The sequence below is a fragment of the Episyrphus balteatus genome, chromosome 1, assembly GCF_945859705.1.
Source record: "Episyrphus balteatus chromosome 1, idEpiBalt1.1, whole genome shotgun sequence".
NCBI classification, from domain to species: Eukaryota; Metazoa; Arthropoda; class Insecta; order Diptera; family Syrphidae; genus Episyrphus; species Episyrphus balteatus.
Window position 1 is genome coordinate 123,058,448 of NC_079134.1, and position 25,484 is coordinate 123,083,931.

At 32.5% G+C, this 25,484-nt stretch overlaps 2 protein-coding genes across 2 annotated transcripts in view; one reads left to right on the top strand and one right to left on the bottom strand.

The window, feature by feature from the left end:
- The window catches only part of LOC129917880 (uncharacterized), a 52,328-nt gene extending 36,710 nt beyond the window's left edge, over window positions 1-15,618 (bottom strand). The window contains exon 1 of the mRNA XM_055998083.1: window positions 15,429-15,618. The gene's annotated coding sequence lies outside the window, so the exon portion shown is untranslated. The remainder of the gene's footprint in view (window positions 1-15,428) is intronic.
- Window positions 15,619-21,983: 6,365 nt separating this feature from the next.
- LOC129917953 (uncharacterized) lies at window positions 21,984-23,339 on the top strand. Its single transcript, XM_055998214.1, has 4 exons — window positions 21,984-22,340; window positions 22,647-22,856; window positions 22,906-23,020; window positions 23,075-23,339. The coding sequence occupies exons 1-4, from the start codon at window positions 22,231-22,233 to the stop codon at window positions 23,231-23,233; spliced, it is 594 nt and encodes a 197-aa protein (XP_055854189.1). The 5' UTR covers window positions 21,984-22,230; the 3' UTR covers window positions 23,234-23,339.
- The last annotated feature ends 2,145 nt before the right edge of the window (window positions 23,340-25,484 follow it).

Here is a 25,484-nt window from a genome sequence, read left to right on the forward strand (position 1 = left end):
TGATTGAGAGAATTTGACCCAAAACCATTCTTCTGTATTTTTTGTGAAGAATTTGGGATTACTTCTTAAAAGTTTGACTTCACATTTAGGTCTCTAAGGTTGCAATATTTTTAAGAAACAAATAATTACTTTGCTTTCATTACTTAAGTCAAGTGTACAATTGTTACTGCAGAATATTTTGGAACAATTCAACATTTACGTTCGTTCTTATAGAAAATTTGTTTACACTCCTGTTAAATTATAATATTGGAATAAGTCTTACGGGTTTAGCCGACGATGTTTAAAAATGATGATGTATTATATTCAATGCACTTATTGCGTCCATTTGCAAACACTTTTAAAATGTAAGAACAGAGAAGAAGTTTTATTGCAAAATAACATTTTTACCTTAAATTTATGTGAACGCACTAATTTTTTTTACAAAACCTTTGGCACAATTTCTAAAAATGCTAAGCATTTAAAGAAAAGAACTAGTAAAATATATTAGAGAACCAGTCTGCTAGACTGAATGGCTTTAAAAACTGGAATATATTCTTTATTGCACCAGTATTTATAGGAAAAATTTCCTTGAACCGAAAAATGGGAGTATAATATACAAGTAAGTTAAAATAATTCGTGTAAGTAAAATAATTTGTTTAGCGAAAAAAAAAAAAAATAGGGGAAATCCGGTGGATTCGAGCTTATTTCTGACCACTAAAGAATTAGCCACATCAAACTATCTCTTTCATTTTAATTTTTTTTACATGGGGAAGTATTGACCACCGGAAATCAGCGACCAATCAAATCGTGCGACATTCCAACTTCAATCGAACAGGACATCACTATAATTTCATGTTTCAAAGGATACGAAACATTAGACAGACCAATAAAAAGCCAACAACTAGACAGTGATCATTAAAAATTCCAAAGCAGCAAAGTTAAAAGGGGAATTGAAGAACTATGGGAAACTATAGCCTGGCATGACGTGGCGCATAAAGTTTTGGTTAAATATCGTTGCTTAGCAGCATAATTTTTGTCTTTTTCGTTTTATTATTTTTTTTTTTTTTAGTTTTAGTTTTTCACTACAAAGTATGCCCCATTATCTATTGACATGGGACAAAAAATATATGAATATCGATATTACAGCGCAGAAGTAGTTGTTGTGCAACCAAATTATCGCAGATACATTACAAACTAAATAATACGTTTGGAAAATTTAATAAAAATTGCATTCAAAGCATATTAAGGTGCATTTATCGTTTAAGAATTAAACGTCCATTGTTCTACTTCCTGCGTCAATATCAGCTGATGATTTTACATTATGAATTTTTTAGTATGAGAAAGACAGTAGTTGGTAGCAAGGACTTTCTGTGTTATTATTAGAATATAAAACTTATGCGGTGCATGATATTTCCTTAATTTCATCCCCTAAAACATAAATACTTTAAGAGGTACAGACCGCCAATGATTTTATTGCAAGTATCAAATTACAATTAATTGCTTTGTTGCCGTTGATAGGGAATGGTATAATTTGAAGGCAATTAGCACTTCGTTATCGTTATAAAAATAAAAGGAATAGCCCAATATAAAAAAAGGCAACAATATCATAGTGGAAAATTAGATGGGACACATTGATAGTTAAGATTTATGAAAGTTTAAGCTATCAGTTAAAATCGCAAGACGTCTGATTTATTTTACTTTTACCAAAACTTGGACATGACTGTTTATTTATACACATTTTATCCATCACTCAATAACACAAAAGTAAAGGTTTTTTTTTTAAGAGTGATGAGAGTTTTCTCCCGATGGGATTAAATGGCCCTAAGTTTAACGTTACGGTACCCTTAAGGCACAACTTGTAAATCTGCTACAGCTGGTAGTTTAGGTAAGTATTTAAAAGAAACAAATATGTATTGGGCGAATTATTGATTTTCTTTTTTGTTTCAAAGAAATTTGCGGAAAATGAGAAGAATCTTCTACTCTAAAAAAAAACAAACATGAATTTAAAGGCTAGTTTTTTTCAAAGACCTTGTTTAGTTATTTTATCCCCAACTTCAACTGGACGTCAACTGTCGGATTATATGAGATAATAATCATCTTATGTCTTAATTCACTGCATCAACAAAAATTCTTTCCTATTTTTCTATTTCTGCTAACTAATGCCGTGCCAATTTGCATTTAAAAGACCTTTTTCACTTACAGGCTGTCTTAGCTGCGCAGAAAGAAGCAAGAATTTCTTTATAGTTGTCATACTTTCTCGAAGTCTAAACTTTGGTCATTTGAAGCTCTCTTCATTCAGGCCGGAGAGCTTTCTCGAATAAATTAATCGGATCATCAGTTGTAAGAACAGAATAAGTCCACTTTTTTCCGAAAATGATCTTTTGATGAAAATGGCATCTTTAGACGTAGATATGTACATTTTTTAAGTCGAAAAAAAAACAACAAAATATTTTGACTGTCGAAGTTACAGGGGGTGAAAAATCCTAAAGTTTGAAGAAAAGAATAAAACCAGGTTTTATTCTGTTCTTAAGAGTTGGAGATATGTAAGTTTATAAATTTTTGTTTGCATTTTTTATTATTTTTAATGCATAGTATTTCAAGAGTATTTTAAGTCGATTGGCGCAAAATTGACGAAGTAATGAGAATCTTTAGGTCAAACATTAGAAAAAAGCAAAAAAGACCCGATTCAGATTTGATTTTGATATTTTGATTTATTGTTCTTAACGTTGCAGGTAATTATAAATAATTGTATAAATAATAATAATGAAAATAAATGTATATGTAAAGAAAAGATAACAAAATTTGAATTTCTAATTTACAAAATTAATGAAAAATCTAATTTTAAACTGTTTTGATTTAATATTAACGTTAACTGAGTCAAATTAATTGTAGTATTTATAAAAATAATAATCAACTGATTAATCGGACTGTTAGACCCATAATTCGATCTACTAAAACTGGGACATATTGGCAATCTAGTTCTTAACCCGACACGGGCCACGTTAAAGTTCAAACGACCCAAAACTGAGAAGGATGAAATACATATATCCATTCATTAATCCAACGACGAAGCAAGGCTGTAAAAAAGGAGTGGATATTCAAGAGAATAAGATTCTGAGAGTAGAAAGACAATACAATTACATCTGACCGAGGAAGAAATCGAAGGTAAAGCTTATAAATTTCTTGTGGACACTTTCAATTCTATTTCCTACGAGTGCAATTCCGAGTTTAGCTTTTTTGATTATTGAATCGTAGTAATTAGTAAATGATAACTTTGAATCTAGAATTTTTGCGTTTTCCCAACAGCCATTGAAATGAACTTGTTATTTGGCCATAGGGGCTTTTTTGGAGTTTTGAATTAGGACGGCGGCATGCTTGTCGAGGCTCAGCTAAGCTCGTCGGACGGGTAGGTTTTTTGTCCTTTCCAAAACACCTATAGTTCAATTCATAAAAATTACATGCCAGATCTATAAAAAAAGGTTAAAAATAAAGCAAGAGAAAAAGAAGAAAGCTACTCGAATAAATCAGACTATCAGCGGACGGACGGTTAGAGAGAAGAAAGAAAGGAAGAGACATACTCACTCACCTATGCCATTACCTTGGTGAAAGCATGGATTATCAATAATCATCATCTTGACTTGGAAATAGATAATGGTTCTTATGATCAATAACTAATTCTAAACTAAACTAAACCTAATGATATAAACCCCCTCTTATTACTAATCGTTCCTAAATATAATTTTTCTTATCTTTATTTCCAAGCCAGATTATGCTCAATTTTAAATCCACCATCTCACCAAGATAACGGTTCGCTAGAACCATGAAGGTTTACCCGGTGTTGTTGGCATCCGCTTGGCCATCCCTCCCATATGTTCGAAAACATATCCTTCGCTATCTTCCTTGGCCCATGTTGTGGATTTATTCTGTTCTTACAACTGATGATTCAATTATAGTTCGCAGCATTTTAGGAAATAAAACTTAATAGATTTAAAACTAGCAATTTTAGTAAGGTCAATACAGCCAGTAGCAAGCAAACTTAATCAAATCTTGCAGCTGAACTCGTTCTAGGCTCTTGATGAAGAATATAACTGACATGGTTATTAATTAGCATTTATTTGTAATCTTACAGCATTGTTCTCCTTAGCCAACTTCTCCGATCATATTTGTCGCCAATACCATTGAAATGTTTTCCATTATACTTAACCAATTTGATATGCAATTATTTAAAAAAAAAGCTTCTAGTATGATTGTGGCTGCGTGACCGACCACATGGAAAATAAAGTTGTCAAATTACATGCTCATCCGAATACCATCCCTTTCTACCAAGGTTTTTCTTTACTTGTTTTAGAAACAAATATCTACTTTTAATACAGCAGAAATTCTTTTTGGTACAGAAATAAAGATGGTCCGCCTGACTTCCCTTGTTTTTGTTTATTTTTTTTTTCCGAAATTCCACGGTGGATGGATATCAATAAGTTCTAATTTGCGAAAAAAAAAATCTCAACTTTTGCGGATTTTTACTTCAACTGCTTAGTCTCCAGGTACAATCCGCGAGTCTAATATATTTAATATCTCATAAAAACTGGGGTGGATGGCGGCAACTGCATGTTCCGGATAAGAACCACCCTAATGTAGATGCATGAGTGTACTACAAAATCTTGAACGGGCTTTCATTTTAATTTCTTTAAACATTGTACTTGAAGTGCATAAAAAAGTAAAGTAAATAGATAATGGAAGCATTTTAAATAATTTTTAAACAAACAATTTATTTAATTTAATGGGAATTATTTTCGCTTTTAACAAATATAATTTTGAGTGCAAACATAATACCGTGCATGTTCTTCGAATAGAAAATCATACATATATTTTCTAGCCACGAAAGCGAAACAATGGAAAACAATAGAAACTAACTTTAAACTTGGATGAGGGAGACATATCAATCAATAAGTTTTGTTGATATTCAAAACACAAAAAAAAAAAAACATTCCTAATGGATATAAGAAAAAATAAGAAAAATGTTTCTTTAATCAGTTCAGATTTACTATATTTTATTATGGCAACGGAAATAAACAGTGACTGAATCGGCTAAGGTGATATTTGACAGTCAAATTGGTCTTTTTGTATATCCTCTAAAGCCCGTAAAACAACAGCAACAAAATTGTGCAATATGACTGTCAACTATCAAATTTCACCTTAGCCAATTCGACCACAGGTTTCATCTGATGCAAAAGCTTATATGTATGTTTGTTTGTCAGAGATAATGAGAATTCAATTGAAAAAAACACTACCTTCCATAGTCACGACATTGCAGAAGTAAATTTGGGAAATAGTCCTTCTGCGGGCATCGGAATTTTCTAAATTACAGCGTTCTTAAGAGTGTAATTTAGCCTAACATAAAAAAAAAAACCTGCAAACATCAGTAGGACAACAATCCTTAGCACAGGCACAAAAATGCAACGCAGAAAATTCTTTGAAAAAGATCTAACATTGGTTAAAAATCGTCCTTACTTATGTACGTGCACACCACTGTAAGAGTGCATGCATTTGATACTGTTATGAAACTAGTTCATTATTTTTTGCTCTAGGAATTCTAGTTTTTATACCAAACAAAAAAACATCATCCAATGTATCTACTAACATTTAGAACAAAATTTAATTAGTAAACGTAAATATTTGTTCATAATGAAAATAAATCTTTTGTGAATACTTCGAGTCAAGATATCATCTCACAAACAGAACATGCCATCAGCTCTCATTATCAAGTTTAAACAACAGATTGAATTGAAAACATAGCAAATTAAATAAATAAATGATAAGCAATATAATTCATGTTTCTTTTAAGACACGCAACGACAGTCAACCAACCTGTAGAAGTTTCCAATGCGACAAAATATACAGAGATCAGCTATAGATAAAAAGTATCCTCAATTAAAAAAAAAAATCTTTACATCAAGTCCCCAAAAGGCATCCCTAATATGTACTTGCTTCTCACCTCCCAGTAAATTCTATTGATAAAGCGATCCATTAAATAAATGTGAAATGCCAATAGCTTTGACACATTTCCAAGAGAAATAAAAAAAAAAAAAAAAAACTCACACGCATTATTTTTATTACAATAACCAAAGGGGTGAGATATACAACATCAAACATAAAAAAAAACCTCCCAACACACAACTCTAATATAAACTTATTATCCCACTATAATTTCATATATCCACCCAAAACTATTACATTTGAAACTCGTGCATTTATGTCCACTGGGGGTCTATCTATTCATCCACGAACTAGAAAATTACCTCCTGTGTCCAATTAAGTCAATAGAAATGCATGTATACATACATGTTTGTATACAAGGACAAGTTAAAAAAAAAAGAAAAAACTATATAAAGGAGTTGAACAAACTTTTGGTTTGAGTGCCAGTGCCAGTCAAATCCACTCCACCCACACAACACCCACCCCACCCACTCTAATCATGGGTTACCACTCGCCTGTCACTTGCACACACTCAAACACCGCATATTGGTGGTTTTCTATCTTTACAAATGCATAAAGATGGTTCTTTGATTATTATTTCATCAGGGCAGTTTGTCAAAACAATGCGTCGCCATGGCAATCGGCTTGTGGAGTGGTCAAGAACACCGAACACAGTTTGACAACAGCACACCGTTCGTTTATGGGAAATTGGTCAAGCGGTAGATGCCACCACTGCCACCTCTTTCAAGTCCGGCCACAGGCAAAACAACCAACGACAACTTTGGTTTTCCAAAGTCAATGGGGAAGCATGGACGATAGCGATGTTGAAGAAGGAGAAAAAGAAGGACGTCGAAAAAAAAAAGCAGAAAGAATTTCAAGCCACTGCTCTAATTGAACTCTTTAGAAAGCCGAAACTATACCAGAGTGCTGTCGCTGTGGAGAAGCCAACCACAATCGACGTTTGGCCGATTAATATTTGAAAGGCGTTAATTAAAAATGACTTTTGAGCAAATTGCTACGACGACGTCTTCTTCGGATGGATACCCAACCCACCATGAATAGGAATAGTGGATGACCACAAAGTTTTGTCTATGATTGCAGTGATATTCAAATGCATATCGTATATGTATGTGATTTGCCTGCTGTTGCTCTGCTTCCGTGCGAATCCTTTAAAAATTACTTTTCAATCAAGTTATACCCTCCCCCAATGACTTGTCTTGCCACAATCGCCACATACACACAACAGTTAAAGTTTTTGAATTCTGTAGTAAGTTCCGCTGTACTTTGACCACGCAACATGACCAAGTCGTTGCTTTTCAGTGGACATTTCCGTCCGGGCTATGGCAGAGGCGCTAATGGTATGGTGACTTTGTTCTTTTTATTTTCGGAGTTTCTAAGACCAATAGCTAATGTTGTAATCGCGTGTCAGAAATTCCTTTTCTTCTATGCTATGAATTATTGACAACGATTCGATTTTTAGTATTTTTTGTAAATCCTGTACCCCCGTCTGTCTTCTTACCCAAAAGTTATAACATAACACTTCATCTGGATGGCTTATACTTTTTACAGATTTTTTTTTCGCTTTTTGTTATTGTTTTTTTATATTCTTTAATAGCAAATGTTGTTAAAATTATTTAATAGCAGACAGGGGAGACAACTTAAGTGCATGTTATGCAATTTAGGTAGCTAATTATGTCAAGTACTCAGGTAATTAATTTATTTAATTGTTTCATACCTCTACATAAGTATGTACAATGTTCTGTTCATATTACAAAAGTGTACTCAATACATATTTCATAAAGTGTATGTACTTATAAGTGACATGATGCAACCCTTTTCATTCGATTAATGGGATACCATTCATATGCAAGGACAGCAGCATTCAATTAATAAATTATCTGATAATTTTGGTTATTCGTTTATGCCATCAACGGACACAAGCGCCAATATTTTGAAAATTATCATAATTTAGAACCAATTTACCTTAAGTTAATACATGTTTATCAATGTTAGCGAAACATTTTATTTTGAGATTATTAGTTTAGCGGTTGGTGGATTTTTGGATTTTAGACGTACGAGAATGCCATTTTAAGGGAATGAAAAGGAAATGCGTCCATTTTGATATGTTTAAACTTATAATAGTCACAATAACAATGTATCAAGTCAAAACTATAAATATGATTGCCGCCGAACCGAGTTGAGATTTAGATATCATAGCAAAAAATACAACAACCTTTCTGACCACAATGAGCATCAGCACATCTGACATATCGTCGACCTCTTACCTATAAACTTCCGTAGCTGAAGCTTTTACCAAAAATGACTTCAAATGACAATTCATAAAAATATTAAAATTATTCGATCGACACCAACGAGGAGATCCGAAACCTATGTTGGAATAATTCTTTCCTAAATTGTTCAGAAAATGAGATTTAAATTTGAGAAATGCATGAAAATCGATAAACTTTTGAGTATTTACCCGCTTATTTCTATATGAAGCAGTTGTCTCAGATTTATGTTTTTTTATAAGAAATAAAAGAGATTAAAGAACTTATTCTGACTTAATCTAAAATCCAAAAACGCAATTTTGTTACCTAAGACCTTATTGCCTAACGGCAAAGAATAATTATGGACGCATATGATGGAGTGGTTACAAAAGTAAGATGTGCAGCTTGAGTTACCGAAGAAATCGAAATCAAAGAAGATGTGCCGTGGAAGCTTCTTGAGTCCTCTGCTCTTTATTACAGTTCTTGATTACCTGGTTGAAAAAGTGCTTGGATCCAAAAGTGCATCAATTATTTTTTGCTGACCATGGTACCATCATAAGTGAATATCCGATATCCCGAGATAGCGACGACGAGCGCTTGCCGTATGGTTGTGTATTCTGGAAGGATCACAATAATCTCGTAGAAGACAGGATACCTATGATGCCCATTTTTTGATCAACACAGGCTTCTTCCCCACATTTGTTTGAATGAAGTAGTGCTTCCAAAGTCGGAAAAGTTTAAAAATGTACACAAATCATGGCGTAAGCATAGAGTGGATGAAGTGGTGGGGAAAATCTGCTTTATTCTATCATAGAAGAATGCCAAAGGCTCTACGCGGCCATTTTACTTCACATACGGTTCACAATATTGGACATTGTTCAGAAAGTATGGGAGATGCTTTGTGTGACAGCAGAAGTAACAAAGCTTGAAGTACGAAGGAAAACTTTAAATTAGTGAAAAAAAAGCCTGTGCCATTTAACCACGATGCTAGACCCGTTCTCCTCTTGATGTATTGAAACTGAAGAACAGAGCTTGGTAAATATTGTCAAACCATTCGTAAATGTCCAAAAATTCGATTCCTACTCTTTTAACACTACAAAAAAATTGGTAATCTGAATCAACAATATCAAATCGTAATTTGTGTCTCAATAGTTTCACAGTTTTAGTGTTTAATTTTAAAGATAGCTATGCATCACGTTTTCACTGGTAGCGAAGAAAACCTATCTGCTTTTGGCAGAAACTAGAAAGAATCAACCACAATAATCCGAATTAAGTAGTAAGAAAGATGACAACCCTTCATGGAAATCCGTATCCATGACTTTGTGGGACACCAGTGTTAAAAAAGACAATTTCATAGACCACCCAAAAGTTTTGTTTGTTAAAAGCATCATCTCATTTTATTTTTAATTCAAGCGCATTCTTATTTCCCATCTAGCAAACCAATATCCGTTTCCATAACTTATAAAAACATACATTATAATTGCAACATTCTTTCTTCTGTGTAATTCATTAACAATGTTTCAAAACCTAAACGCGTGACAATGTGCACAAAATACAACAAAAAAAAAACTCCTACATCTTCAGTTGAATTATATTTCAAATCACGATAAAACAAAGAAATTCAATACACGAGTTGTTCTGCTGTTGTTGATATCAATTAAATGCATTAAAAGTATCTACGGCATTTGTATCAAAAGCTTCAACAAACATCTGGCACTATCGATGGAGGAGATCATTGCTTTATATGGATTGCTTTACACATTTTCAAGGTCAAAATATAGCTTCATTTGGAACCTTGTCTTTTGTTTATAATCAATCTTAAATGAAAGTTAAAGACAACTTTATTTATTGTTTCTTTTTTCTTTCTGTTTATGGTAACTTAGGAAGAAATAAAAAAGGACATCATCATTTATCTTGATTTACTGACGTGCAAATGCATAATATTACGATACAAAAGTAAAACCTGTCCTTTGCGATTCACCCTTTAAGTTGATGGGTTTTTCGCACTGGAATTTATTTTATTTTCGCCGAAGTTTTTTTGCTGTTATATAACCTCTTTATCAATCATACAATTAAAATATTTGCATACAATACTGTATAGATATCTTCTTGAAGACAAAAAGATTAGAATTTATTTTACCGATTTAAAATGATTTAATCGTAAAAAATGTATACAATCGCAAGAAAAGAACTAGTTTAAGACTGAAATTGTATACTAACAATAAAATTAATTAAAATTATGTAAATTTGCAAAATATGTAGACAATAAACAAGTTTGAAGAACAAAACAACCTCAAGAAGATGCTCGTTTTATTCACGTGGTTGTAAATTTCATTTTCATTTTTGATTTTGATAACATTAAAAGTAGTTTGCTCATTGTCATCATCAACTAGTTATGTATGAATTTTAACTTCATTTATCTAATTTAATCATAAATTGAATTGAAATATTCTCGAAGAGTGGCTATTTATAAAAACGAAGGCAATTGGCAAAAAAAAATAAAACAGAGGCTGGATAATTTGTCTTTCTTTTACCAACCGTGAGTCATGACTCAGGCTGTTTTAACGAGTATGTTGATACAGCGATAAACGATGCATATCTTTATATCGTAGTTTAGATAACAACGAGAATATGTGTCATTGTGTTTATCTTTTTTGTCCCACTAACGAACATCGGTCGATTTCGATAAACAAAATATGGTGGATATTCCAACCATTAGTCACATTTTAGAGCACTCCTCAACACTAATCATTACATTTAGCATAGTATGCAATGCATATCGAGCTAAATTTAAGATTCCAACAAAAATGTAGCAGAGCTAAAATTATGAGCGCTGTAAATATTAGTACGCGATTGCTTAGTAACTGAAAGATGAATGACTTCAGAGAGTCACTTTAACTTATTTCAAGATACATAAATATTCAATTATTTTTTATTTAATTTATTTTGAATGACCATATTTAAGCACAGACTTTCATTCACTTGAAGATGAAACACAAATTTTAAAACCCATTCAAGTTGGCCGATTGTGAGGGCTATTCTATAGCACGAGTAGTTTCTCGCAAACCACTGTTGTATTAGCTTTTAAGAATTTTTGTGATAACTTTCTGGAAGACCCAAAATGGTTCTACAATAGAAATGATTATGGATCATTTCAGGAACAAAATATGTCAGTGAGCATTATTTTTGTAGGAGCAACTTTAAGTGCATAGAAAGTTCCTCACTTGCAATTGTTTACGAATTTAAATCATTTTCGTACATGCTTTTTCGTTAGTAATGGTGCTTTTAGCAGACCTTAGGCTAGTTGTTTAGCTTCCAGCAACATGTTCTGTTAATGCCATAGCGCTAACAGAAACTTGTAGCTAGTTTTTTCGTTGTTGGAGCCTATTAATGGATGATACTTTGCCAATTAGCTAATTTATCAATCAGTTCGCAAAGTCCTGATTCTTTTTACATTACGTTTTTCGAGCTAATGTTACTTATTTTGGATGTTGCTGTTTTCCTCACCATTTCAACGGGATATTCTATGATATCTTAGATGAACTGGTAAGTTTTTTCCTCTTAGTAAAGTTTGTTTTATTGATCTTCATGAACTGTGGGAACAATGCTTTCTGCGGGCCATTTTGACAACTTTTGACAATGCCAATTTAGGCTTAAAGAAGAAATATTACTTTAAAAAAAACGTTTATTTACCAAAAAAAATTAAAAAAAAGTTACATTTGGAAGCTTGAAAAAGAAAAAAACATAGACACTGCTATTTCAATGTTCGGGCATAAACTAGAGTGTTTCAATAAATGCTTTATACAAGACAGTAAAAGCTGAAACACAATCACGCTTTGCCGTCGATTGTCAAACTGCCAAAAGTTCAACCATACGAAATCTGTGTAACCTCCCACAATGACGCTTAAAACGTAAGGAAACGTAAGAAAGCGAGCAAAAGTTCAACCAGACTGAACTTTTGCTCGCTTTCTGACATTTATCAGACATAGTTACAGTCACCCACATAATTATTGCGCCAAATGTGAATAAAAAAAAAAAATTATTGCAAAACTAGGTGTGTTTTTTAATTTCTCTTTAAAGATGTTGCACATAAAAACGACATCGAGATATTTTAAATCAAAACAATTTACTTATTAAAAACAAAAATAATTTAATGATGTTGTAGACTGAGTTTTACTGGTAAAAACAATTTATTTTGATTGGTTTTGTTTTTATAACTATAGGATTAAAGAATAAACAAATTTCTATGCATTTTTTAAACACATTAATATCCTTTTTCATTTTTCCACAATTAAATCAAGATAAAGACTTGGCCCAATAATTTTGTGAGTGACTGTGTTTTTTTTATTTGACAGCAGATTTTATGTTTCAATCAGCTATTCGAAGTCAAAGTGACAGAAGCGCGCTTTGAGGATTTCTCAACGTAACGCGTCTGGCAAAGCGTGATTGTGTTTCTGCTTTAATAAGCGAGGTCCCGCCCAATGCAAAACATAGTTTTGAACTTTTTTGCAAAGCAGCACTTTAAAAATATTTAACTTTTTATGAAAATTGTGTAAGCACTGCTATTTTCGTGTTCACAGCTGTACCTACTCTAAATTTGTAGTGTTGTTGAATTTCTTTGTTGCTCATAAAAAAAATGATGCTAGGCATTTGTTGTTTCTGAAATTCTTTTTGATGTGATGGGCAACTGAAGAATCATCACCAATTATCTGTTGTACTTACCGGTAGGGAGCCTATTGTTTGATCTCAAATGTGTCCCTTTTGAACGCCTAACTTTATTTGAAAATGGGAATATATGTAAAACATTAAATTTGATTTTCGTAATAGAAAATTTCATACAAATCGTCACTACGATCGGATTTTGTGAATTGAATTGGTGATAAGGTCGAATATTTTTTTTTTATTACTGTAGGTGTAGATAATTTTATCTGTGCTGATTTACATAAAACTGGTTCTATAAATTGATAAAGTTTCAAAAAGGATTAATTTGTTTACATTTTTTAAGAATTACCCAAAACGATACCTATTTAGCTATCGTCCAATAATCATGCAGAATGATAATCGAATTACGGAAAGCATAAAAAACACGTAATCGCCTGAGACGACAGTGATTATTGATATTGAAGTCATCAAAATCAAACCATCGTCGAAACGATATCGTTTTTCGATGAGAACAAAAATTTTTTAAAGTTTCCTTCGTCATATTTCATACGAGAGAAAAAAAAGGAAGCTTTCCACTGCAAACTGAAGAAATGAAAATTCTTTCTCAGACGTTTACTCGAGACTGAGCGAATGCTCAAGATACGAATTCCGTCTTTAATCTTTTGTCGGAAATAGTTGACAAAACAAGAAGACGATTTTTAGAACCATGTTTCTCCAAAGAACCAGACACTTGTTTCCGTGTAACTTTTCGTCAATTAAATCTAAATTTTCTTCAAGGTTACATTTGAGGAGATTTTTATGATAAAATTCTCATACTACACAACTTCATCAGAACGTATTCGTATACACCAACTCAACAACTGGACATCCGGGCCTGAACACCCCGAGGACAATTTAGTCAACAGACTTTTTAAATTAAGTTTATCCATGTATTATATTTGTTTATATTTTAAAACTTTGCCATTGTTTAACGTTAGGCCCCCTTTGTGCCAACAATGTCTCTTATAAATAAGTTATTTTAAGTCAATTATAAATAGCAAGTTCAATAAACTTAAATTGAATTGAATTGAACGTATTCGTATACTAAAATTAAAGCAAACGCTTTGGTTTTCTACACGTGACTTGTAGTTCATTTCGCTAAAAACTCGAAAAGAAAAAGACCTATTATATCCGTCCAAAAGTGTTTTTAGTTCTAATCTGTGGTCTATAAAATTTACGGAAGCTGTCCATATCGTCGGCTCAGATGATTTAATAAAAAATTGATTAAAAATACAACAATCCTTCAAATCTTTTGTATTGTTTTCAATTTATCCGAAAATCTGTAAATATTTTATTTTTCAGTATTTTTTTAAGAGTGAAAATTTAACTGTTGTTCATTCGCCGACGATTTTATAAGTGCCATTTTATGTGTCACAAAAGGGCTATTTTGAGCACTTACTTTTTTTCCGATCACGATGATCATAAAACGATTAATAATTATTTTATGCATACCTACCTTTTTCTAGACAGAAATACGCAAAATCAAAAACTAGAAAAAACAAACTTCATTGAACCCATGATAAGTAAAACAGGAACAAAAAAAAATAAAATAGGTACAGTAAATTCTCCATAAACTTAAGATAAGAGTAAATTCCCGCATTTTTCATTCTAAAATTAAGTGATTTAATACTAAATAAATGCACCATACAATTGAGTTCAATGCAAACTACATGAGTTACAATTTGTGTGCCATCAAGTTATATTTTAAGCGCGAGATAGGCAAGTCTCGTGCCTCTTCTGCTGCTGGTATCGCCGACACGATACGATATGGGGGAACCCATTCACGTAAGTATCAATGCAATGCAGCACCTTCATCGTCAACGTCGTCGTTTGTTGTTTCGTTTTGATTGTAACCTTGAACTGTTCAGAGAACTCGAAATACCATAATCGGCAAAATAACAAATTCCAAATTCATCACCCTGTCAGACCACTTCATTCATAGATGCGGTGAACCGAGTCGGGGGGACAGGCAAAACACACAAAGAAAAAAGAAGAGAAAATCGCAAGGACGCCGCAAGCTCAAAAATTGAAAAAATAACCATCAAAAATAGTTACAGAAAAATCAATAACGACAAAAAAAAAATTGAAACTGAAATAGAAATAGCTCATTTTTCGAGACGAGATCGCAAAATGCCGGAGGAGCTCCCTGCTTCATAAAATTTTTATGTAAATCATGCCACATTTGTTGTTGTATGCGTTTGAACGCCGCCGCGCCGGTGCGGTATGTTCCGGTCAAAGGTGATATAGGAAACATTACACAAAATCTTTTGCAGGAAAAAAAGTAACACAATTTAGGTCATCAATGGATCCATGGGCTAGTCAATGGCAAATTTAATTGAAAAACATCACTTTGAAAAAAGGAGCACTTTTAAAATTATAGGAATATTGAAGAATTTTTTCAATGCTTTTTTTCTCTCTCGATTCGATACCGCCATATTTTTCGCACCAGACGATGGGCAAATTTTTTTTTTCCAGATAGGTTTTATTTTTCATGTTTTTTTCACTTACCTTGTTAATAAATTGGATATATCACTTTTTCAATACTTTATTAAAGTTTTTGAAAAGAGTTTTTTTAAATTATTTTTCACTGAATTTAATGAAGAATTGTTGAAAAATTTTCAGCAAAAGAGATAAGTTGGCGCGGTCAACACCCAGCACAAGCACATAAAACTATATGAATTGCAAATGGCGGTGGGAGATGATGAAAAAGAATTTGATTGTAGTAGATTGGGCATTTTTTTGTGTTGCGGCTTCTTGAAAATGTTTCAATTCGGTTGAGTTCCGCAATAAAAGTGGGTGCGTTCGGAAAATAGCACAAATATAGGGTAGAGTTTACATTTTACCTTAAATTAATTGGCGTAAAAAGTAAAAAAGTTGAAAACTGAAAATTTTAAAATTTTTTTTTTTGTACTTTTACTACCAGATGTAGACATGGTTGAGGAATTTCAATTTCGATGGATGAGATGGGATTCAAATGTATTTCAAAGTTTTATGCCCACTTTTCACGAGTCGATTTTAGCCGCACGATATGTCGGTCGACTAGTATTTTTCTATTGGGCTTTTAAGCCAAACGTCAGTGTCGAAGAAAAAAAAAAAAAAACAGAACAAACTTTTGACATTTCAATTCTGAGGAAAAGAGTGGCGTATGATTTCCTCAGTATGCCTTTGTTTTCCTCAATATTGATTTGATTTGATTGGTTGGTTTTTTCTTGTACTTCTTTAATAAACAGTTATGATAGAAAGGAAAAAGAAAAAGACAAATTGCTTAAAAGCCCAATGGGGATGTCACTTTAGTCGCCTGCGACTTACGTTCACACGAGTCGAAAATCGACTTCGCAGCACGGCAAAAATCGAATCGTGAAAAGTCCCCATTATTAGTATGCAGATCGAAATAAATCTTAGATAATATACAAAATTCTCTCAAAACAAACCACGCACTCGACTAATTTTTTAACAATTACGGCCATATTATTCAATGTGGATTTTGTTTGGATTTAAGTTAATTTTAAATCCAATCCATTAAATCTGAATTTCATAAATCCAAGGATTTAATTTTTTGTTCATATTATTCACTCAATGTGTTTATTCAATAAATTTTGTATAAATTGCATTTATCTTTATTTTTATTTTTATTTATTTTATTGTTATTTTTCAATTTTTTTTTTTCAAATGACATTTTATAATTACCTTAGTGCCTGGCTACAAGGTGATTTTTCAATCGCCTAAGCAGTGAGTTTGTAGGCATCTAGGGATGAAGAGTGAAGGGGGAAGATGCTCACGAAGGGAACTGAATTCCCAAGTAACAATTTTACTTGCATAAGGTCCATTTTCTTCGATTCGGCAAGCTATACCCAACTAACATTTCAGCTTCGGTTAAGGTATTACAAAAGCTACTTTTCAGCTTCTTTTAAACTTTAGTAAGGTTGTTGGGCATGGAAAAGGGAGAACGTTATACAAGTTTGACCCTCTATAGGGATTTTAAACGAAGCTTTACCGAAGCTCTACCCAAGCTTTCAGATTTGACAGATAGCTTCGGAAGAGCTTGTTTAGTTCTTTAATACATGTCTTATCGAAATTAAAAAAAAACAACTACAACAACAAAAAAGAATTCTTTTTTAACTGGTTTATATTTGATTTTAAATCATGAATTTTATCTTTTGACCTGAAATTATATATATTATTCCATTAGTTTTTAGTATATCTATTGATAATAATTTTAAAAGTTTATAATTTTTTACCACACCCAGGAATCGAACTTCGTACCTACTTGGTGGCAGTCCGCCACTCATCCCACTCGGCCATCCTAGTATATTCATTAATGAAATCAAAAACTTAATCAGTTCAAATAGCAGAAATGTCACAAAAAATGTCTGAGCTAAATTATTCAATGTCAAAACCAAAAAGTGTCCGAGCTAGATAATTCAATATCAAAACCAAAAATCAAATACTAAACTTGGTAATTTCTGTAAAGCTTCTATAAATTCATTAAGCAGGCTTTTCCGAAAACAATCTTTTTTCGTTTAAGTTTCTTTAACAGTATTTAAACAACTTATTACAAGTTGTTAAACAAGTTTGAACTTCTATAAGCAATTAAATTCTGAAGCAAGTTCAATACAGGCTGTATAAAAAGTAGAACCTACAAGATTTCAATTTATAGAAGCTGATGTGTTAATTGGGTAGTTTGTATAAGTTTAGTTTAAGGCTTACTTAAGCAAATCATCCATTTTGGAAACAAAGGAGGTCTCCTTAAGGCCATCTGGAAGTGTTTAGAAGAAGCCTTGTAAATATAAGTTAAAGAAGACCTTCATAAGACCTGTTTGAACCGTTTTAAAGAAGCCTTCTATTTTCAAGTGACAGAAGGCTTTCATAAGACCTGTTCCAAGAGGTTCTTGTAAGTATGCAATGTTTTCATCTCTCAAGTATGCAATGTTTTTCACCAATAAGTATGCAAAGCTTTTATCCTGCAGATATGCAATGTTTGTAACACTTTAGAAAATAACAATGCATTTTTATGTGAGGTTTCAATTAGCTCCCTTTTTGCCACTCATCTTTAATATTCGAGTATGGTCTACTGGTAAGGTGCTGGCTTGGTATGCAGAGGTCCCACGTACCTCGATTCCTGGCGGGGCCATTTGTGAAATAAAAAAAAATGTGTTCTTTTTCAATTAAAATAAAATTCTTCCCATTTCAGAACGACAGGAAAATCATTGACATGGCCAAAAAAGAAGAAAAAACAAAATAGAAGAAAAAAAAATCAACAAAATCTTTTTTTTTTATTCATAAATTCAACATCTTATAACAACCTCCATAAAGCCTTATTATAACATCCAATGCAAATGATAGTTTCCTTAGCGAAGCTATAGTTTCCCTAAAATGTTTCATTGTTTTGTAAAAAGGCCTGCATAAGGTCGTTTTTCGCTGTTCGTCATAAGCTATTAGCTTGTGGATTGCCTGTGGAGGAAGGTCTTGGGGAAATTCGGTAATGTGTGCCAAAATGATTTGCATAAGACTTGTCCTTCTTCTTAAACAAGTCAAAAAATAGCTTGCATTGACCCTTAAGGCTGGGCCACACCGGAGGGTATGCGGTGGGCGGTACGGGTAGAGGTAACGGTACTTGTATGAAAAAAATTACAAACTGACATATCAACGTTCAGATGTGGAATTTTTTTCATACAAATATCGTTACCGCTACCCGTACCTCTACCGCATACCCTCCGGTGTGGCCAAGCCTTTATGAAAGCTAAATTGTTACTTGGGCTTTGAACTACTTTTTCATTATAGCAAAAGTAGTTCAAAGTAGTTTTAAGTACTAAGCAGTAGATAAATATTTCCAAAGGAACGCAGATTTTTTCGTTTAAAAAACAATTTTTGTAGTTTTTTTTTCAAAAGCAAATAGCGCTAGAAAGAAATAAAAAATTTTTACTTTTGTAAATTTTCCACTTTTTCACTTTTTAGGTCATTGTAGTTATATGGCTTTAGAGCTAAATCTTCTTCTAAACCCGACAAACAATTTTGGTTCTATAAAGCTTCACAGGTGCAATTGTTGCTTCTGTAAAGCATTATAGAAGCAAAATTGTTAGTAGAGAATCCTGAGATTTAAGGCTTGGCCACACTGGAGGGTATGCGGTAGCGGTACGGGTAGCGGTGATTGTACTTGTATGAAAAAAATTCCAAACTGACACATCAACCTTCAGGTGTGGAATTTTTTTAGTACAAATATCGTTACCGCTATACCGCATACCCTCCGGTGTGGCCAAGCCTTTACCATACAAATTTAAATTTCCAAAAAAGTAGATTTAAAATAAATCTTCTCTTAATCTACTTGGCTGAATGATTCCATGCTCTAATAATGAAGGGAACATGCCTAATTTTGTGAACGCACTCATTTTCAAATGTCATTTTTTTTGTTTTTTGACAATCGAAACTGAATTAAAATTTATAAAACACAGCCGGATGGAAAGATTGTTAATAAATATAGGTAAATAGTAGGGGTATTCACGATCCGATGCAACTGGTCTAGTATCATTGCAAAAGTGCAAAAATGTAAAATCTTACAACACTACAACAACAAAATATATGAGGGGTATTCACGATCCGGTGTAGCAAAAAGGTGTAAAAATGCAAAATTTTGTTTTCTACTACTACAACTACAATAGACAAATTTTGCACCATTGTATTTTATTTTTGCAATAGGGTTGGGGTATAGCAAAATTGTAAAAGTGTAAAAAAATTTTAGTCTGTATATTTGGTTGTTTTATTTTAAGAAAATGTTACACTTTTGCACTTTTACAACGATACAAGACCATTTGCATCGAATCGTGAATGCCCCTATGGATTGAAATTTTACAATGGTCTTGCACTTTTGCTATACCCTAACACTATTGCAAAATAAAAATACAATAGAGTAAAATTATTTTTGACAGATGGCAGCTCACCGTCGCGTCGCCCATGATAAACAGTTTGTCTTTTTTGTTCTGTTTATTATGGTTGTTTCTTTTGATGTAAAATAATTAATGAAAATTAATTAACCCGAACAAAACAAAGAATCAAATTATAAAAAATGGAAAAAAAGAAGCAACGGTGGAGGAAAAAAAAACATCATTCATGCTTCAATATTTACTATAGATAAGAAGAGGGGCGTTCACGATCTATTGTAAAAAAATAAAATTTTACATTTTTACTAGGCCTGTTGCACCAGATCGTGAATGCCCCTAGTAATACAAATTTAATTTATAAATTATAAAATTGAAATAATAGCTTAAAAATTGCAGATGCTGAAGAAGAAGAACTTTTGGTGGAAATTTGGGCCGACAAAATGAGCCAGCTTTGTAGGCAGAAAAAACATTCAGAATTGCATTGCAATGTGATCTGATAACAATAATTCCAAATTCATTTTTAAATAAAAATTACGAAAAGTAAAAGTAATGTGAAATATTTTAATTTTGATAAATTCCTTTTGTGATTTGTAAAATGTCATACACCAACGTCAAAATAAATCTTGGAAATGTCAAAATAAATCTGATTTTGCCAGTGAAAACACTGAGATTTATGCTAAATCTAATTCGCTAAATTTCGGATTTAGGGTATAATACTACGTTTCCACCTACCCTAAATCCGAGATTTACCGAAGTAGATTTAGCATAAATCTCAAATTTTATTCTAAATCTCGGATTGAAAGTAGGTAGAAATTTTAGATTTAGGGTAGATGAACCCAAATCTGAGATTTAGCGAAGTAGATTTAAAATAAATCTCGAGATTTATTCTAAATCTACTCAGCTAAATCTCGGATTTAGCGTAGGTGGAAACATAGTATAAGACCATGACCATTAAAGCAGAAACACAATCACGCTTTGCCAGACGCGTCATCGCGTTACGTTGAGAAATCCTCAAAGCGCGCTTCTGTCACTTTGACTTCGAACAGCTGATTGAAACATAAAATCTGCTGTCAAATAAAAAAAAAACACAGTCACTCTCAAAATTATTGGGCCAAGTCTTTATCTTGATTTAATTGTGGAAAAATGAAAAAGGATATTAATGTGTTTAAAAAATGCATAGAAATTTGTTATAAAAACAAAAGCAATCAAAATAAATTGTTTTTTACCAGTAAAGCCTGGTACGCTGCTCGCGCTAAATTTTAGACGAGATAAAACTCCCATACAAGTTATCGATAATTTGTATGGGATTCATTTTAGCTCGGCTAAAATTTTTCGATAATTTGTATGGGAGCTAAAATTTAGCGCGAGCAGCGTACCAGGCTTAAAACTCAGTCCACAACATCATTAAATTATTTTTGTTTTTAAAGGCTTATCTACATTGGCTCAAAAAGTGAAAAAGTACAAAAGTGAAAATTTTCAAACTTATTTTTGTATAGTTTTTCGGGCTGGAAAATTAAAACAAATGATGCAGAAAGCTTATTTTTTTGTTTAAAAAACAAATTGTATACTCTTTTTCACAAAAAAATTGCGCTAGCCAGAAAAAAAATATTTTCACTTTTGTACTTTTTCAAAAAGTGGTGTATGTAGTTAAGCCTTAATAAGTAAATTGTTTTGATTTAAAATATCTCGATGTCGTTTTTATGTGCAACATCTATAAAGAGAAATTAAAAAACACACCTAGTTTTGCAATAATTCATTTTTTTTATTCAAATTTGGCGCAATAATTATGTGGGTGACTGTAACTATGTCTGATAAATGTCAGAAAGCGAGCAAAAGTTCAGTCTGCTTGAACTTTTGCTCGCTTTCTTACGTTTCCTTACGTTTGTCAAAAAAAGCGTACGTAGGAAAAGCGTCATTGTGGGAGGTTACACAGATTTCGTATATTTGAACTTTTGGCAGTTGTCAAAATCGACGGCAAAGCGTGATTGTGTTTCAGCTTTTAACAAAGCTAACAAACAAACCTTCTTATCAAATACTACAACCATTCAATCCAACTAAAAATTATTAACTACCTGAATACGTTCATTTCTAACAATTCCACTTCCATTTCATTTCCACAAAAGTTTTTTTTTTCTGTCCAGCATTTTTTTGCAATCTCCTCTTTGCTTCATTCGAAATTTCGCGCAGACGTTTTCTTCATTTCATAACTTCCATTCGTCTCGTTCAATTCGTTTCTTTTTTGTGAGTGCCGCCTGCCGCCGCCGTTGAACTGTCGATGGAAGATTCTGCGCACAGTTATAAAAATTTCTTTGTTTCTTTTGTCTGTCAAACATATAATTTTTAAATTATAATCTACCAACCGTTACTACTTCAATTTTGTTTAAAACTTTTTTTTTTTAATCAACTTTTATAACTCAATATAATACTTAACTACAATGGAAACTGCTAGTGCTGAAGAACAACAATTTGATAAAAAACTTGAAATAGCGAACAAAGCAAAGGAAACCTACTCGCAACTTTACAAGGAACTCGTCGATAATTTGAGGTTAAATATGATTTTTATTGCAAATTTATTTTTTTAGTGTTTCTTTTGAGATAGATTTCTATGACAAAGTGCTTGCTTATTATTTTAGGGTCGTGGTTTGTGCAAAATGTTATTTATATATCAATTCATATTGCACAATCCCCGGCCTGTAAATATGGCAACTAAACAACTGTAAATGAGGCATAATATAATTGCTGTAATATTATAACTGAACTATTCAACTAACACCTAACTGTTGCTTGATATTTCCGCTAACTGTTTTTCTTTTGTCCTGTTGATTCTCTTTTTTCTCTACTGTCTATATAGCTTGGAACATTTGGATGACATTGTAAACATCCTCAAGGCAGACAATGTCGCCTTCAATAAAGAGACTCTTTTGGCTAATGTCAAAGAGAATCTATTGAAAGATGTTGTCACTTCTATGGACAAGAGCTGGACAAATTGCAACATTGGAGTGAATATTGCAACTCTGGAAATCATGAAAGACAGATTTCAGAATCACCAAGAGACTAATTGGTAAGCTAGAGAGACTTTAATTTGATAGATTTCTTATGGTAATCTTTAGGCGTCCAACTGGCAAATCTGTAGACGAACAAACTCTACCCATTCGAGTGCAAAAGTTGGACGCCCAATGCAAATACCTTCAGAGACAAGTTGATTTCCAAAATGCCAAATTGGAGGTGAGTTTTTTGAGATACCCATGAAATTCTTGATAGTTTGGTCTTCTTCTTTAGGAACTCTTACATCAAAATACGATTTATCGTAATGATGTGGAACAAGTTAAGGTTCAACGGAGTTTCATTCGAGAACACATGCATCGTGGAACGGCTGAGTTGGAAAATCTTAAAACCGAATATAAAGATATAATATTGCAAATTCTTAATGAGGATTAAGGAGAATGTATTTAGAATGGATGAGATGGGTATCTTTACCTGCGTCCAAGCATGATTAAAATTAAATTCTCTTGTTTGTTATTTTGCAGCTGCTTGTTTGCGGCAATAAAGTATCTTTATTCTTTTCAAAAAAAAAGTACTGCTTCTTTAATCTTTTTTTTGGAAATCCTTTTCTTATTTGTTGTTGTCTTCTCAGAGAACTAGTTTTAGTTTTTTCTTTATCTTTTTTTGGCAAAAGGAAATGCAAATTCTAGAAAAATCTCACAAAAGGGAGAGACACTGTATTTGTCTTATCCTTTTGTTTAGTGTATTACAAAGTAGATTGATGTACCTTTATATGTAATTTGCAACTGAATGCTGATATATTGTTGAAAAGGGATGTTGAAGAATAATTTAAATAACAAGAAGATACCTGTTGTTTGTTCAATGGGAAGTAGTTAGGTAGGTAGGATTCCGTTGGGAAATCAGGAGGGTTCTCTTTGTGTTAAGAATTTGCAAATTTTGATGATGATGAAAAACTAGTTGCCGTCTATTATGCAAAGCTTAAATTTTGATTGTTGTTTTTTGGCGGTATCTAGTTTCACAGGAAACAAGTTTAAAAAAAAAAAAAATTAAGGGCGGTCTTTTTTGGTTATTCTTATAAAACTCATGATGTTTCAAGTTTCTTTGGCGGTTTGAAAGTTGTTTTTCTGTGGAACTTTTTACAAGCGGTTTTCAATTTAAGATTATCTGTGGGAATTTCAATCCCCTCGCCCTGAAGAGAATGCTCTATATATAGATGAAAATGCTAGAGTATGGTTTTCAACTTCAACTAATTATGGACACTTTGAAGTTTCCTAAAGGAGACGACTCATGACGAGTAAGACCTTAGGGGTGATTCGGTTAACGGCTGAAAGCCAATAGAACTAGATAAACCCGCGGTTTTCGAATTGATTGAATAGTCTCCAACTGTATCTTTTTCAGTATTGCTATCAACTAAGCTAGTTTTTGACCAACCGATGTCAGATTTGTTAGTAGTATTACTTTTAATTGGATTAGGTATTTGGACAAAATCTTTAGCATTGGAAATTGTCTAGTTCGTTACAACTTAAGCACCTTAAGTTTAACTTTTAGGACAAAAAAGGGCGTTTTTTTTTGGTTATTATTATAAAACTCATGAAAATACTCATGATGTTTCCAAGTTTCTTTGGCGGTCTTAAAAGTTGTTTTGCTTTGGAACTTTTTGCCAGCAGTTTTAATTTAACGCATATTTAAGATTAGCTGTGGGAATTTCAATCTCTTCGTGATAAAGAGAATGTTGTATAGATAAGAATGGTAGAGTATGGTTTTCATCTAATTACGGGCACATTGAAGTTTCCTAAATGAGAAGACTAATGTTCGAGTAAGACCTCTAACCTTATATTGGTCAGTATTGATAGCAACTAGGCTAGTTTTTGTCCAATCGATGATGCCAGGTTCTAGTAGTGTTATTTTAATTGGATTTGTACCAGATCTTTAGCATTGGAAATCGTCTTCAAATGTTCGTACCAACTTAAGGTGCAATTTAAATTTTAGGACAAATACATTGGCCCTTAGTAATAGACACAAATTTAGCAAAACTCGATTTTAACACAAATTAATTAAAAAATTAATTTTAATAAAACTTAAAATTCTACATCTAAACTTCTTGACTTCAAATTGGCTTAGAAGCAGTTCATCTATGTATAACTAAGTCGATTTTTAAATTATGTATTATGTATAGCAATTTTTTAATTATGAAGGGAGATGTATGACGTATGTACCCATGTTATATTTTTTGGTTAAAATTTAGGTTTCGCTAAATTCGGTTCTATTACTAAGGGCCATTGTCTTCCAACTTCTTGCAAGGAACTAAGAAAAAAGGTGATTGACCTCATGTAGAATTAAGTTGCGAAGAAAATTATTGACCCACCATCAAAGAATTCATGATCTGTGGGAAAAAGGCACTAGATGTTAAAGGAAGATCTTTCCCGAAAACTTATTATGTACTTTGAACATGAGACCGAACAAGACCTAAGGCAGAATATTTCTGTCTTGTACACATTTCTAGCTGCCAGCCGTTGACTTAAAAGTAACCTCTACTTACAGCATTATGTGACCACAAATATTATGTATTTGTAAGCAGCTAGAAACACTACAGTTTCAGGAAACTCCTTTCGATTAGGTAAACAGTCTGTTACATTAGTTTTAAGTCAAGATTTGGAAAAATGGAAAAAGGAATCTTTTTTTTCAC